The sequence below is a fragment of the Muntiacus reevesi genome, chromosome 13 (genome assembly GCF_963930625.1).
Source record: "Muntiacus reevesi chromosome 13, mMunRee1.1, whole genome shotgun sequence".
NCBI lineage: Eukaryota > Metazoa > Chordata > Mammalia > Artiodactyla > Cervidae > Muntiacus > Muntiacus reevesi.
The window spans coordinates 36798798-36816614 of NC_089261.1; the positions used below are offsets into that span (position 1 = coordinate 36798798).

At 34.3% G+C, this 17817-nt stretch overlaps 1 protein-coding gene across 4 annotated transcripts in view; it reads left to right on the forward strand.

Moving 5' to 3' along the window:
* The window catches only part of BLTP1 (bridge-like lipid transfer protein family member 1), a 215994-nt gene that overhangs the window by 55580 nt on the left and 142597 nt on the right, over positions 1–17817 (forward strand). For all 4 annotated transcript variants that reach the window (XM_065903724.1, XM_065903726.1, XM_065903727.1 and 1 more), the window contains exons 13-20: positions 818–896; positions 3231–3322; positions 4616–4733; positions 12702–12857; positions 13122–13219; positions 15322–15500; positions 15664–15770; positions 16773–16978. In XM_065903724.1, the coding sequence (XP_065759796.1) occupies positions 818–896; positions 3231–3322; positions 4616–4733; positions 12702–12857; positions 13122–13219; positions 15322–15500; positions 15664–15770; positions 16773–16978 (1035 nt within the window). The remainder of the gene's footprint in view (positions 1–817; positions 897–3230; positions 3323–4615; positions 4734–12701; positions 12858–13121; positions 13220–15321; positions 15501–15663; positions 15771–16772; positions 16979–17817) is intronic.

Sequence of the window (17817 nt, forward strand, 5' to 3'; positions counted from 1 at the left end):
CCTCCGCCAGGGTATCTTCCCTACCCAGGGATTGAACTCACATCACTTATGCCTTCTGCATTAGTAGGCAAGTCCATACCACTAGTGCCACATGGGAAACCTAACTAGTCCTATACTTAGATTCATTTTTATGAGCTTCGCCTGACCCCATCCCCAGTATGTATGTTACATCATTAAGTGCCAAATAGGGGAAAGAATTAATAATAATAGACTTTGATACTGTAGTTTCATTATTCTTCTCCTTTGAATCTAGCCAAATTGTTTTAGTGTATTTTTGGTATAAATTTGAACTTTTGCTCTTAGGAACTTTTAATACCCATTTAATTTTGTTGTAGTTCAGTGTCTGACTCTTTGCAGTCCCATGGACTGTAGCCTGCTAGGCTCCTCTGTCCGTGGGATATTCCAGGCAAGAATACTGGAGTGGGTTGCCATTTTTTTCTTCAGGGGATCTTCCCGACTCAAGGCTTGAACTTTGGCAGGCAGTGTCTCTACCACTGAACCACCTGGGAAGCCCTGTTTAATATTGTGTATGTGTGCTATGCTCAGTTGTGTTTGACTTTTTGTGACCCTTTGTACAATAGCCTCCCAGGCTCCTCTGTCCATGGGATTTTTCAGGCAGGAATACTGGAGTGAGTTTCCATTTCCTCCTCCAGGTGATCTTCCTGACCCTACGATTGAATCCATGTCTCCTGTATTGCAGGCAGATTTCTTTTCTGCTGAACCATTGGATTGATGATTGAATTTTGTCTGCATTAATAACTGAAAAGTAAAGATGGAAGAATAATTATAATGTCTCATGAATTTTTTCTTTTTGTAGGAAACAAATGCTGTACATGTAAATGTCGGAGCTGGTTCATATTTAGAAATTAATATTCCAATGACGGTTGAGGAAAATGGTAAGCTACAATGAGTGTTTTCCTTTTTAAGTGATTATGGGCATGATTAATACACAAATATTAATCCACTTAGACTAAAATTAATTGAGTTTTCTCTTTCAGTTTTCTGTTATATTTTAATGTGCCCTTAGTAAATGCTATATAATTATTTATGCACCTAGAGAGAAGAGAAAAACTTTTATTCAAGCTAGGTCTTATTTGTGCTATCGTTGTACTTTATACTTTTCTTTTGTAAGATTGTGCATAATTTGCTTAGCATATGTTTTTCCTGTTGGTCTATTGCTCTGTAAAAGCAGGTGCTGTGTGTTTCTTTTTACCAGTGTATACCTGGTACCAGACCCGAGACCTGGCACGTGAAACATGGTCCACGGGCAGAAATTGATTCAGGAGCTAATAAGCTTTGTTTTAGGTTATATCTTTAGTAGATTTTTGTCAGAGAGTAAGCTTGTTCTTTGAATAGCATAACTTTAAGAAAGCAGAATATTTCATGTTTAAAATATTAAATCATGCCCTGATAGTTGTAGTTTCATCTGAGGTAAGATAATCTAAGTTCATTATGCATTTGAAGTTTGGGCCCTGATACAGATTAATCAGTAACATTAAACATTAAATACTTTTTGTTAAATTTATCAAAATGTCAAATAGTCTTCCTAATTTTTATTTGTCTTTCCTATTCTCTTATTACATTTGTAATTGAGAATAATTGAAATTCTGCTTTATTCACTGTTGAGTATGGAGAGTAGCAACTTACCCTTATTTTTAAATTACTATCTAGCAATGTTTCTATTGCTAAGTATAATTAGAGTAATTTTTATATAATTGGCTCTCTTTTCTTGTTTCTGTCACTCATTTTGTTTCTACAATAAGAAGAAAGCAGGCAAAGGGGTTGACTAGATTTATTAGTTTGTGTTAAAAAGATAGCAGTTGAGTCTGCCTGCTTAGATAATTAATCAAAAAAGTGACTGAAAATGAGATAGTATCTTTCCCCTTTAACTTTAGAGCTATTACAATGAAGAACTAAACCTTACCTTAGTTGCTTTTAAAAGAATAATCATACTCAGTCTTAAAGCAGATATTGAGATTCTCTAGGATTCAGAGTAGTCAGTTGGAAAGAAGCATCTTTTAGGATAGCCTTAATTACTGACATATAGGTAATTCTGTAGGGGAAAAGACAATTGAGTGTTGCATAAAATTGAGAATAGTTCAGTTAAGGGAGTGCTTTTGCGTTTTTTAAACTGATGATGCAAATAGGATAATATCTGTACATATTTTTTAGGGGTACAGTTATTGGTACTCAGGGGTAAAGGGGCCATCTGAGGACTGAAGCATCAGCATCTTGACCTATCATGAATTCATGGGAAGTGCCACAGAACAGTGACTATGGAACCACATGAGCTAAAGGTCTAAGGAAGACCCAGTCAGGTTCTTGGTAAAGTTGTTGTTTAGTTGCTTAGTCATGTCCAACTCTCTTGCGACCCCATGGACTATAGCCTGCCAGGCTCCTCTGTCCATGGAAGTTCCCAGGCAAGAATACTGGTGTGAGTTGCCATTTCCTTCTCCAGAGGATCTTTCTGACCCAGGGATCAAACCCACATCTCCTGCATTGACAGGAGGATTCTTTACCACTGAGTCACCAGGAAGCCTGGTAAAGGTTAGATGGCTTTTAAGATGAGTATCTTCAGAGGGAAAAATAGGCTGAAGTCTTAGATAATAACAAAATATAACTCAAAAATATTTAAAACTTGCCCGAGAGATTCAGGTGTTTGGGGGAAAAATTGCCCAGAGCGGGATGCACGTTGAATTAACCGTATAATAATGATCATAGTGTTAGTGTTCATAGGAGGACAGTCCATCAAGAAAAGAAGTGAAATACTCTGAACTTTTCTGCATTTATTCAGAACAGGGCTGTGTTGTTTGATAACTGTCATTATGTAAGGAATAGCTGTTCTTCAGAAACTGTCACTATATAATGAGTAGTTGAAAATGATGAATATATGTACCCTTGAGTTAATAGGGAAAAATAAGACATGGGAGCAGTCTTAAATACTTGCTTATTAATCATTTAGAAAATAGACTTAGTTTTGCATTAGAAAGCAAAATCAGGTTAGATATTATATGAAAAAAGAACTTTTTTCCATCAGAGCTGTCCAAAATGAGAAAGGTTATGGATTAGATAGCATAATCCACATTATTGGAGGTGTATTTAAATAGTAACTAATCACCAGTTTTCAGGAATTCCTTCTTTGGGTGGTGGGGGAATTTGTTTCCAGTTTCTGAAAATTTTAGTTATCTATTTTTTTAGGTTCTTATTTTTTATGTTTTCACTTATTTTAGGTTATACCCCTGCAATTAAAGGACAACTCTTACATGTTGATGCCACTACCAGCATGCAATACCGGACTCTTTTAGAAGCAGAAATGTTGGCAGTAAGTCTAACGTATATGATGCTATGCGTGTACCCATAAAATACAAATTTGGGGTTTTTTTTAATATAAAATTTTAATGGTCAAATCATCAAATAATCTGTCTTCTTATTCCAGAACCACCAGGTGCTCTTGCCCATATTTTTGGGAAGAAGAGTAGATTCTCAATGCTTTGGATTCTCTTTGGCCTCTCCCTATTGCTCTTCTTTTAGGGGACATGACTATAAGGCAGCAATACATGGGTTTTTGGCCTTTAAAATTTTGAGAAGTTGTTAGAAAATTTTTTGAAAACTTCATTGTATGGCTAGACTCTCTCCTGTGCTATAAATAATTAGATAAATTTTTACTGTATGTTTCCTGGCCCCATCTGATTCTTTCTCAACCTTAATAATTCACTGTCCTTTTTACTTGATGAATAATGTACAAGGAAGAAAATCTTATTGATACCCTAAATTGCACCATATTAGAAACAGAATTAATGTGGAAACACTCATGATTAAAAATTGCAGGCTGGGAACTCATTAATCAAGCTGATTGTTATTTTTTCTCAGGGATAACAATAATAACCAAATTTACTGTGTGGAATAGCTAATATTCAGAGAGGATTGCTTTATATTAGATGGTATCATTAGGTCCTTAATTGCTTATCTAAACAAGCATATTTACACGATATATGTAAATTAAGAGGAAAATTTTACAGTTATCCAAGAATATATTGAATACTATAAATATGTGTTAAACTGACATATTTAGCATTTTAATGAATTCCTGAGCTATTGCTGATAAATGGTACTGTGCAATAATGCTATTCCTGGTCAGGCATCTCTTGCCTTTGGAGAATTGCCAAGCCTTGGCAGGTGAAATATATCACAAAGCACCATGTCAGATTTATAACTACTGTGCTGTCAAATGAGAAGCCAGGAGGCACTGGTGGCCAAACTTCTGTGTGACAGGATGCATTGCACATTACCCTCCTTGACCCTGAGCCTCTCACTTAACAGATTAAGTTTAAAGAATTAATGAGGTTACTCTCTTTGTTTAGCTACAGTATCAAAACTGTAGCCTGACTTGTTCTTAAACTTTTTTGGCCACATCATGGCTTAGTATTTCATGAGCTGGATGTAACCATGGGTACTGACCTTTAGCCACAGCAATTTGAAAATCTGTAAAGGACCCTCTGTTCAACTCAGTAGGAAAATAAGTTTTAATTACCAGTTTGTGTGAGTTCATTTCTAATGCTGTTCATGCAGTGTCACGTTTTAACATCTAACATTTTGCTTAACATTTGGTTTGCAGTTTCACATCAATGCCAGCTACCCCCGAATATGGAACATGCCACAGACATGGCAGTGTGAATTAGAGGTTTATAAAGCCACGTACCACTTCATCTTTGCACAGAAGAATTTCTTCACAGGTAATTTTCTAATAAATAAAAATACAGTGAGATTTATCAGAGTGAATTTGTTTATATTAAGTTTTGCTTTTAGATTCAACATAGGGACTTAATGACACAATTCATACTTTTTTATTTTTACACTTCTTTTGGGGCTGAGATTATTAGAGGAAAAATTTAAATATATATGTTCTGTGCTGTCTTTTAATGCATAGAAGGAAACTGTGAATCCAAAATTGACCTTGGAAGGCAGTGCAAGAATTCATTTTTGTGTCACTCTAATGGGGGGTTAGATGGGGAAAATGAATTGGTTTTTTCCTCTTTATGAATTAGGCATCATGGTGGATTTATTATTTTGTTTTAATTATTGTAATCCACAGACAATATATTCACATGTCAAATATGTTTTTGTATTCAGAGCCCCTACTTAACTCCTTTCTGTTGATGTGTATAATTGAATTGATACTATTGTTAGTTGGAAAAATTCTTTTATTTCTTGCAGCATGTTTTGATAGCTACTTATTACATTTTATAAATATGGAGATGTATAGTCTTAGTCTCTGAATAACATAAATGTTTAATCACTACAGTAATTTAAATTATTACTTAAAATAAGCATCTTTTTAACTTTTTTGTAAGAAGTTTAACCAAACAGAATCAGTCTGCTTTTCCAGGATCAGTGGCTACCCTAGAGTTTCTGATATTTGTTTGACTGATTGCTACATTTATCCATTTGTTTGTCCACCCACCAGTTATTTATTTGTGGGTATAGCAGTGATTAAGATATGCATAGGTAGTCCTGTCATGACATTATTTACTAGTAATATGATGTAGGCCAAATTGTTTAATTGTTTAAGCTTCAGTTGCTTATCTATGAAATAGAGACGAGTTACATGATTCTTCTCCAGGATTCAGGTTTCAAGGTCTCAGTAGTAGAAACTTTGACAGAGTCCCGGAAGGTTAAACTTTTGTCAGTGAAGCTGGACAATGAATACTTAATTCAGGTTTATGAAAAAAAAAATACCTAAAACTTAGTGTGTATTAGTGTCTGTTTCTGTTTTAAGCAGTTTCACATATTAAATCATTAAACCCCTATAATAACTCTCTGAAGAAAATTTTATCATTATTATTTTACAGAAGAGGGTAGTCAGTTACAGAGTGGTTAAGCAATTTGTCCAGGTTTAGGTTGACTAGGTCAAGTTAGGATTCCAACCCAATAGTCTGGCCCAAGAGTCTGTTTTTATATAAATATCTTCTTTTCCTTCTCACTTAATATTTTGTCATTTCTAGCTTTGCTAATCTTTTAAAGTAGATTCTAGTTTCTTTATTTTTAGATTTTTTAGATTATAAATTATTTAATTTATTTAAACTTAAAGAAAAAACCCAACATTTTCAAGCATGTTATACTTTACATTGTGTTTCCTCCAGATTTCACAATCTCAGACTTTAGTAATGCTAAGAATAGTTAGAAGTATAAATTTCTCAAGATTTAAAGTTTATTTTGTAGTAGTGCTTACATTTAGACTGAATATTTTATTAGTTAAACAAGTACTTGTTTCGTAAATTATAATTGTGTGTTTCTTAAATCATTTTCTTTCTCTAACTCTAGTCTTTATGCTTCTACCTGTTGAAATTCGCTTTTTGAGTTATTTTTTTCTAAAATTGATTTGGAGAAATTTAAAAAATGTAGAAAGGTACAAAGCTTAAGTTCTCATTTCCGAGATTTAACAACTGTAATACTTAGATATATTACTTCTGAAATCTTTCTGCTGCTGTGTGCATGCTCAGTAGTGTCTTACTCTTTGCGACCCCATTGACTAGTAACCCACCAAGCAACTCTGTTGATGGGATTTTCCAGGCAAGAGCCCTGGAGTGGGTTGCCATTTCTTCCTCGAGGGGATCTCTCCAACCCAGGGATTGAACCTGCATCACCTGAATTGGCAGGAGGATTCTTTGCCACTGTACCACCTAGGAAACCCCCAGAAATCTTTCTAGAGTCCTTTAAAAACTTTTTCATTCTTTAAAAAAGACACTGTCAGAGTAATATTAGTCTAATCTTGGAGAAAACATACTTGGTCATAGTGTTTGAATTGCTTTTCACTTTTCTCAGTTTTACATTTCTTTATTGACAGATTTTTGCAGAAAATAAATTATCTATTTGTATGTCTCAAGAACCATTCTCACATTAGTTATTAGTGAGATAAAATTGTTCATAAGCGATTTCAGTGTGAGACAAAGATCAGTTCATGATAAAAACAATGTAGAGCTGCTTCAGGAATGAAAGATACAAAACAAAGGCAGAAGTAAAGTCTTTACTGGCAATAGTGAAATTGACTTATGTTTACTCTAAGAGAAGAACAGGACATTATAACAGTCCCAGTACTACTTGATGGATATTTTGTAGGGTGTAACTTTCCTGGTAGCTCAGCTGGTAAAGTATCCACCTGAAATGCAGGAGACCCCAGTTTGATTCCTGGGTTGGGAAGATCTTGCTGGAGGAGGGATAGGCTACCCACTCCAGTATTCTTGGGCTTCTCTGGTGACTCAGCTGGTAAAAAATCCACCTTCAGTGTGGGAGACTTGGGTTCAATCCCTGGGTTTGGAAGATCCCCGGAGAAGAGAATGGCTGTCTACTCCAGTATTCTGGCCATGAACTATATACAGTCTGAGGGATCGCAAAGAGTCGGACACGACTGAGTGACTTTTGCTGGCCTAACACTTAATTATAAAGTAAGTTGTAAATGAGTTTTTTCCCCAGCCTAACATTTAGATTACCAACTTCACAAATTTTTTTTTTTCAATTCCCAATATTTGTTGAGACATGTTTTATAGTTTGGTCCATTACCATTGAAAAAAATTCCATGTATATTTGAAATGAATGTAGTTAACAAATTGCCTATTAGTTCATGTTTGGCTGAATTTTTCAAATATTCGGGATATTTACTGATTTTTAGTATGCTTGACTTATCAATAATTAAGTATCAAGCATCAAAAAGCTTCCCTTTTCTGGTAAATTTATTTGGTAAAACCAGCTGGTCATATGAACATTTTTTGGTTTAAAGAGACATACATATCGGAAATAGTTTTTGAGGTTCATAGTAAAAAATATTTTGTTACCATAATTTTTAATATTTATCAGGGAAGATGTTGTGTAAGCTGGTGGGGAAACTGTACTGCAGAATATATTGAAATTGTAGATAAGATACTTGAAAAATTTGTAAGACATTAAAATAGAAATTGACTAATAACTATAAAATTACATTGGTTTCCTTAGATTAGTAGATTATTTGAATTTGTGTTTATTTCACTAGCAATTATATTTCAGCCTTTTAAGTAGTAATATCAAGTAAATAAGTAGTTACTATAAGCTTAGAGTCTCTTATGAATAATGATTCAAAACAAATACAAACCATGATCTCAACCTGCAGAAAATTAGGAGGGTATCGGGAGAGGGAGCTCTGAAGCCTGAGCCCACCTTCGGGCAAGGGAATCTTGGCTGTAGGCGCCCTCCTGGGCGTGGAGGGCTGTGTGTTGTTCCTATTGGTCAAGGAGGGCGGGCTGGGGGCTCAAAGCCAGGGGCAAAGGGGACTTAGCTGCGGCATCTGTCACCCCCATCCTCCTGGCCTTCCTCAGTTCCCCACATTTATGTCTTTCCTTCCTCTCACTCTGTCTGACTCTGTCCCTTCCCTATAGGCCAGCCTGCATCCATCCCCATGACCTATTTGCACCCTTCCACTGCTCCCCTGACCGTGGCCCTCCCCCTGCACCACCCCCTCTTCTACATGTGTGACCCGCTTTACTCTATCTGGAGTCTCACCTCCAGCTTTCTGCTGTAGTCTAACCTCAAGCCCTTCTTTTGTGGTCTAACCTCTGAACTTTCCACTGTGGTCATGCCCTTGACCTGCAGTCTACCATCCAGTCTTCTCCTGTACTTTGACCTCTCACCCTCCCACAGCAGCTTCACTGCCCTTGTGGTTTAGCATCCAACCATTCCAGTGGTCCAAGGTCCACCCTAGAACTCTCCCTTGCTATTTAACCTCCAACTAATGTGGTCTAGATTTACCCGATGGCTCAGCAGTTAAAGAATCCATCTGCAGTACAGAGGAGACAGGAGACGCAGGTTCAATCCCTGGGTTGGGAAGATCCCCTGGAGAAGGAAATGGCAACCCATTCCTGTATTCTTGCCTGAAAAATCCCATGGACAGAGGAGCCTGGCAAGCTACAGTCCAAAGGGTTGCAAAGAGTCAGACACGACTGAGCAACTAAGCACATTGCTTATGTGCATTTATTTATCGATCTCAAGTATATTGCACAAGCATGAATTGTGACGTTAACAAGTACATGTAAGATGTGAATACAGAGGAAATCACCATGATCTGAAGGCAATTAGAGAAAGTAAGGAAGGGCATTAGGATCTGAAATGATCTTTGTAAGTGAACTCAGTAACGTTAATGAAAATTTGCAGTGTGTTTTCATAAAACATTCCAAAGCATATTCATTTTTATCACCTTCACAACTCTGAAAAGAGACAGCTGTTGCTGTTATCCCTGAATTAACGGTGAGGAGGTTGAAGAAACATTCAACAGCTTGGGCAGACTCATGAAGCCAATAAGTGGGAGAGACATTTAAGAACAATTTTTTGACTGTAGACCCTTGTTCTCTCTGTATTGTCATGTTGTTGTTAAAGATGGTTAGCATTTTCCTTAACAAAAAGGTTACCAAAGAGTGTGTTTATTTTAGAAGGGATGAATAATTTGAGTCAAAGTGCAGAACCAAGCATGTTTATGAGGGAAAAACATGAGGAAAAACAACTTGATGAATGATAAATTTTGTATTGTGTAGTTGGTTAATCCCGGAGATAACGTTTGGGCACCTCCTGAGTGCTGACCATTGTGTTAAAGCAAGTGATGCAGTCAGGATAGTTAGATACAATAGTATATAGAAATAAAGTTTTAGAAGTAAGCATAAATACTGTAAGATATGATGAACTACTGGGATTGCTTGTTAAAAGAAATAAAAATGTATTTAAAATAAAGTAAAATTAAGTGAAATTTTCCTTTCTGTAGTCTCAGGTTAATTGGCCATATGCCTTTTATTGATGATATAGTAAAACTCTGCATCTTATTAATTTTTATTGAAACTTGATATTAAATTATTTTGTCATTTTCCCAAGAGAGGATTTAATATATGTATACAAGTTTCTGTACATTGCAGTTATTTTTAAAAGGAGTTCATATGATATTTAACTTCTGATTTATTTACTGAATCTAATATTTCTCCTTTAAAGATATCCTTTAAAATTCAAGGAAAATCACTTTAAATATTTAATTATTTTTGCCTGTTATTTTTCTTAGAATATCTTTAATAAGTACTACCATTCATATGCTATTTTGTGACAGTTTCTGTGCTAAAGTTTCACTTATTAGCCCCTAAATTCTCAAAATAAGTCTGTGCAGTTGTCTCCATTTTGTAAAAGAGAAGACCAATAGAATTTCAGTCATTTGTTCAAGATTATATAACTAGTAAAATGATAAGCCAGAATATAAACCCAGGACTGTCTGGTTGTCAAGAGTTTGTGTTAAAACAATGGTACTTGCTTCTCTCTTTCAAATACACAAAGTTCTGATATTGTAGCACTATATTATGTACTGAGCATACAAAGATGAGCTTGACAGTACAAAGATGAGCTTGACACCTTTAGGAGGATTACAATTTATTGAAGAATGTGATTCCTATGAGTATACAATGCATGTAAATGATGTGAATGCCAGAAAGAAAAGCAGTGTGATAGAATAGGGCTTACATCCTTATATAGTATAAAGAGCTTTTGCCTGTTGGGTTTAAAAAAAGTATTTAAGTGTGAAAGGATATGCAGACAAAGTATATGAACACAATTTTGAAAAGCACTAATTAAACCATCTGAAGCAGCAGTACAGTAAATCAGCAGTCAATAAAGCTGATTGACTGTAATTCTAAGGTCAAGACTGTTTTGCTCACATTGTATTCCCAGGGTCTAGAACAGAGTGTGCACACAGTAGACATTCTGTAGATATTTGTTTTGTGAATAAAGTGACATGAAAAAATGTTCAATCCTCCTTGTAATTAAAAAATTCAATTAAACTGAGATATCATTTTTCAGTTATCAGTTATCAAACTGCAGCACCCCAGCTGCCATCAAAAAAATAAAAACAGAAAGAGAGGTAGAAAGAAATATAATGCAGGAACAGGTACAGTGAAATAGATAGTTGACCATACATTTTTAATAACATAAATTAATCTACTACTTTTGGAAAGCAGTTTGTGATTTATTGTTGCTTAGTTACTCAATTGTGTTCAACTCTGCAACCCTATGGACTGTAGTTCTCCAGGCACCTCTGTCCACAGGATTTCACGGGAAAGAATACTGGAGTGGGTTGACATTTCCTTCTCTAGGGGGTCTTCCTGACCTAGGAATCAAACCTGCATTTCCTGCATCTCCTGCATTGGCAGGTATATTCTATACCACTGAGCCAGCTGGGAAGTCCTTGTGATTTATAATAGCCTTAAAAATTCATAAACTTTGACCTAGCAAATCTACTTTTGAAATCAATCCTGATAAAATAATTCTGAATATGTAAAATATCTTGTATGGAAATATATGCAATAACATTATCTACAACAAAAATTTGAAGAAAGTCTAAATATCCAAGTACAGTAAGTGGTTAAATAAATCTTTGCAGATCTTCTTAATGAACTATCACTAAAATCTTTGTTACTGTCTGTTTAATAACATGGCAAAATTTTGAGTTCAGTGAAAAAAAGTAATACATAACACATGTGCATTTAGGATAGTGTAAAAATTTACAAAGAGAAAAAACTAGAATGACATATGTCCACAATATTAGATACTTGAGTAGCAGAATATCAGGTGATTTTCTTGCTCTTTTATCTTAAGTTTCTTTCAAGATATAATAGGTATATGAAATACATTAATAATTTTCTTATCTGTAACTGTAATTAGTAAGTAAGCATTTTTACTGTCAAACTGTTTATTTGTTGTACTTCAATTGCTAAGTCATTTCCCACTCTTTGTGAACCCATGAACTGCAGCACATCAGGCTTTTCTGTCTTTCACTGTCTCCCTGATTTTACTCAAACTCATGTCTGTTGAGTCAGTGATGCCGTCCAACCATGTCATCCTTTGTCGCCCCTTTCTCCTCTTGCCCTCAGTCTTTCCCACCATCAAAGTCTTTTCCAGTGAGTCAGCTCTTCGCATCAAGTTGTCAAAGTATTGGAGCTTCGGTTTCAGCATTAGACCTTTCAGTGAATATTCAGGATTAATTTCCTTTAGGATTGACTGGTTTGATCTCCTTGCTGTCCAAGGGATGCTCAAGAGTCTCCTCCAACACCACAGTTCGAAAGTGTCAATTCTTCGGCACTCAGCCTTCTTTATGGTTCAACTCTCACATCTATACGTGACTACTGGAAAAACCAAACTTTGACTATACTGACCTTGGTCAGCAAAGTAATGTCTCTGCTTTATAATATACTGTCTACGTTTGTCATAGCTATTCTTCAAAGGAGCAAGCGTTTTTTAATTTAATGACTGCAGTCACCATCTGCATTGATTTTGGAGCCCAAGTAAATGAAATCTGACATTTTCCATATTTTCCCCATCTATTTGCCATGATCTTAGTTTTTTGAATGTCAGGTTTTTTGAATGTTGAGTTTTGAGCCAGCTTTTTCACGCTCCTCTCTCAGCTTCGTCAAGAGGTTCTTTAGTTCCTCTTCACTTTCTGTCATTAAAGTGATATCATCTGCACATCTGAGTTTGTTGATAATTCTCTTGCAATCTTAATTTAGCTCCATCTTAATCACCTTTTAATATTTTTGTATAAAAATTCTTTTTAGTTACAACTGAAAACATCATTTTTGATGTTAGAATATTTTTATTTTGTTTTTTGAATTTCAATTAATTATAAATTTTGTCTCCTACCCCAATAATTTTAGATTTAATTCAAGACTGGTCAAGTGATAGTGCGCCAGACATTTTTTCATTTGTTCCATATACATGGAATTTTAAAATCATGTTTCATCAATTTGAAATGATTTGGGCAGCTAATCAGCACAACTGGATTGACTGTTCCACTAAACAACAGGAAAATGGTAGGTACTTTTAAAAAATTAGGTTAAATGTTCTCTTCATTAAGACAAATATCAGCAAAGAAAATTGGTGTTGATTTTCTAGTTTTAATAGATAATAGAATTGATCTGTTTTTGCATTGTCTTGTGAGGCTCTCAGAGAACTATTTCAGAATTCATATTGAACTAAGCAGTTAAGTTTAATTTTGTTTAGGTATGTATTTAAGGCAGGTTTTTTTTTTTATTTTTATTTTTTGAAATTAAATTTCTTTTTCTCTTTTTTTGCAGTGTACCTGGCAGCCTGTGGGGAAACACTAAACATTGATTTTTCTTTGCCTTTTACGGACTTTGTTCCAGCTACATGTAATACTAAGTTCTCTTTAAAAGTACGTATAATTGGATGCATTGTTTGTTCCACAAGGTTTATTAGTAAGTTTGATTTCCTAGCACTTATCTTTATTCTCTCTAGTCCATTCTGTTGCCAGCCTGTAGTATTTTGGCTTTCCTCCACTGTTCACTAACTTTAGTGTCACAGAATTGCTGCCTTTTTTTTTTTTTTTTTGGTTATTAATTGCAATATTCTGCCATTCCCATAAATTCCCTAAGTTCCCCTAAGAAGCTGGACAATAATTTGAAAACATGTGTACTCCAGTATTCATGGCAGCATTATTTACGGTAGCCAGGATATGGAAGCAACCTTAGTGCTGATTGACAGATGAATGAAGTGTGGATGAAGAAAATGTGGTATATATACTCATTGGAGTATTACTCAGCCTTAAAAAAGAACAAGATCTTGCCATTTGTGACACAGATGACCTAGAAGGGGTATTATGCTTAGTGAAATAAGTCAGACAGAGAAAGATAAAGACTGTATGTTTTCACTTATATTTGGAATCTAAAGAACAAAACAAATGAATGAATAAAACAAAAATAGACTCTGAGATACAAGAAAAAAACTAGTGGTTATTAGAATGGGGACGGGTGAAATAGGTGAAGGAGATTAAAAGGTACAAATTACCAGTTATAAAATAAATAAGTCGCAGAGATGTAATGTAGAGCACAGGGAATATAATCAGTATCTTATCATAACTTTGTATAATGTGTAATCCATAAGAACATAGCACGAATCACCATGCTATACAACTAAAATGAGTATATTGAATAATATTGTAAATAACTGTACTTCATTTAAAAAGAAGTTGGCTGATGAAGAAAAATTCCTTGAGTCAATCATTTTGTTAGAGCTCATTTCTAACCTCTGTTACTAATCTTTATTTTCTCTTAAGAGTTTATTGTAGCTCTAATGTTTTACTGACTCTGTGAACTAGATTGTACATTTTTTTGTACAGTTGACTCTTGAATAGTCTGGGGATTGGGGTGCTGACTCTCCCTACCATCAAAATATTCATGTGCAACTTAGAGTTGGTTCTCCCTAGAACCTCCATATCCTTGGTTCCTCTGTATCCAAGGTTCAGCATCTGCAGATTCAACCAACTGCAGATTGTATAGTAATGTAGTATTTACCATTGAAAAAAAATCCACGTGTAGGTGGACTTGTGCATTCACACCTGTATTATTCAAAGGCCCGCAGTATTTAATTTCTAATTGTACCCATGAATTCAGGGAATAAACACAAGGACCTTCTTCCTTTTATCCAAAAGCCTGCTCTTAGGAGTTCAGAATTCATGATACATCTAATTTTAAGGTATTTACAATCAACAGTAGTTGTAGTGTTGATGGAGGTTATGGTGGTAAAAAATAGAAACAATAGTACGAGCAGCCAGCACTTTTTAACATCTTAGTGCCTAACACTATTCCAATTGCTTTATGTATACTAATTCATTTAATTCTCAGAACAACCTTCTTGAAGTAATCATTATGTACATTTATGGAATAGGAAACTGAGGAGGCAAGTTTATGTAACTTGTCATTAACTAGTGAGTGGCTAAGTTGGAATTTGAACCCAGGCAGTAAAGCTTACTGTGCTGCCTGTTAAGAAACCAGGCATCAAGATGAGCAAAGATTAGGGCATCTATAAGGGAAAAAAGTGAAACTCAGTGAAGATCCTGTGATATAATCCTTAAAAGCCGGTTGAGGAACCAAGACTTAGTAAAGATAGACAATCATATTTTTAAAATTAATGAAAATATTGAACATATTCCATCTGAGCTTATATTAGATACTTTTAGTTGTTTTTTTTTTTAACTGAATTATATGTGAAATATCCAAGGAAACCTTCTTACTGTTCTCTAAAAATTTTACAGTTTGTTTCCCTGATTTTTTTCTTGAATTTCTAAGCAGAATTTCAGATAATGTAAAATCTTATTCCAGTTACTTACGTACTATTCAGTGTAAATTTGCCATTTCAGATTTGTTTTTTGTTGAATTTATCTTCAAGCGTATTACAGGTAGAATGTTTTGTAAATAGTATTCTAACAAACTTCTGTACCTGTTTTATTACTTTGGGTTATTATACATTGTTTTTTAGGGTGAAGATGTTGACCTTCATTTGTTTCTACCAGATTGCCACCCTAGTAAATACTCATTATTTATGCTGGTAAAGAATTGCCACCCCAATAAAATGACTCATGATACTGGTATTCCTGCTGAATGTCAAAGTGGCCAGAAAACAGTTAAACCAAAATGGCGGAACATTACTCAAGAAAAGTATGTAATATTAGCGATTTAAGTATTTTGTGTTAATGAAGAGAAGTTACACTTTCAGTTCTTTCAGAGAATAATAGTAAAATTTGTCTATATGTAACTGGTATCTAAATACAATTAAAGGAATAAGTACCTGACTAGAAACTTTATTTTTTACTCTTCTAAGGGCTGGTTGGGTTGAATGCTGGACTGTCCCAAGTGTCATGCTTACAATTGATTATACATGGCATCCAATTTATCCACAAAAAGCAGATGAACAGCTGAAACAGTCATGTAAGTATTTCTGTATAATCAGTATCTTAAAATATCAAAATTGATAAACATCAAGGATACAAAGAAGAAATTAAAACTTTTTGGAAATGCATCTATTCTTTTGACATAATTATGCATTTCAGGTCTTCTGAGATTTTTTGTATAACTTTCTTTGGGCATTTGCTATCAATTACTAGACCAAGCTGCTTCTTGGTTTACTTTATCTAATTTAATCCTTAAAGCAACTCTGTGAAATAGATATTATAGTATTATTGTCATTGTAGAGTTGAGGAAATATGCTCAGAGAAAGGAATAATTTTCTCAAGGTCTGGTGGGCAGAGCTGGAGTATGAAATCAGGTATATGTACATCTATAGATTTAGAGTGCTTGATTTTGTAAAATGTTAGTTTCTTTAATGCATTTTGACAGCTGTCATATTATTTATAGTTTCCCTGAGGCTTAAGTGCGGCTTTATTTGAGTTGAAAGTGGAATTAGAGTCTAGTGAAAATATTTTCTTTGTATTTTTCCCGTTAGTTAAGTATTAAAGAATAGTTTTTGTAACTTTCTTATGTATAGATCTTGATAATGCCACAGTGCATTTGTATAGCTGTTTATGTGAAAATAACTTTATAGTTTAGTGTCCAAGTATAGTTAGAGCCTAATTCTGACCCAGCTTTACTGTATATTGCCAGAACTTGATGAGAATATTGCCTTTGTTAATGAAAACCTTTTATTGATTCTTTGTAGTAGTAATAATAATAAGCAAAGGCTTGTTTGGAGCTCTTTGTGGATTTGTGTATTTTTATATGTGTTTCAATGAAGTCTATTCTTTATTGCATTTTTAATTATTAGCCTTTCAGTTTTGTTTTCATTATATACTGGAGACATTTTATCAGTGTTAGTTGCTTTCCTATTTACAAAGTAGAATTTTTTAGTGAATAGTTCCTTGAAGAACTTTTAAGAGATCTTTTTCCCCCTTTCCACTCAAACATTATTCTTTTTTTCCCCTCAATTTATTCCAGTGTCAGAAATGGAAGAAACAATGCTGTCTGTGTTAAGGCCATCTCAGAAAACAGACAGAGTTGCTTCTTCTCCCTCTACTTCTTCACGTCCTCCTATTGATCCCTCAGAACTTCCACCTGATAAACTTCATGTAGAAATGGAACTTTCTCCAGATTCTCAGATAACTCTCTATGGACCTCTATTAAATGCCTTTCTGTGTATTAAGGTAAGATTTTTAAAAGAATGTCCATATTTTTAAATGTAGGAAAAGCAGTTAACCATCTAATTGATATTGAGACCATTTGAAATGGCCAGTTTTATGATTTAAAGCATTTAGGATATAGTATATGTTGACTGAACTTGTGGTGTTAGGCTCAATTATAAAATTATTTGTTTAAAATAGTGCTAAAAACTCTTCAGTTTAGCATTTTTTTGAAAAGTTAGTGTATTCTAGGAATTTTGTACTAGTTGCTAGAGATAAATGATACAGCATCTGTTGCTAAGAAGATAGGCTAGAGGATTATAGCAAGATAGATGTGTACATGGACAATTTTAACACATTGTAATTAATGTGGCAGCAGAAGTATAAAAGAACTTTGTTATCTGAGGAAATCTGTACCAGGAAAAGGCTACTTCAAGTGAGTTCATTAAAAACCAACAGTTTTACTTCATGGTAAATAATAAGCAAAGAGTTATTTGGAGCTCTATCTTGAAAATTGAAGCAAGTATGTGAAAATGAATTCATTTCAGAGTAGGACAAATTTAGGCTCTGAAGAAATATGCACTGCTTCTTTGAGCAAAGACCAAATCAAGTGTTGATTCATTTTGATAATTTTTCCAGTGAAATGTATAATATGATTGTATAGTATGACAGTACTTTATGGTTGCTGTCTGTAGCATGTTTATGGAGAGATGCTATTTTAAGAAAAATATTTGAGCATTTTTTCAGTTTTCTAGACTTCGCTTTTATTCTTTTGATACTCAAATCATGCTTTTATTTTATTTTATTTTAATTTTTTTATGTGTTTTTTTTTTTTTTTTCCAGTGGGTTTTGTCATACATTGA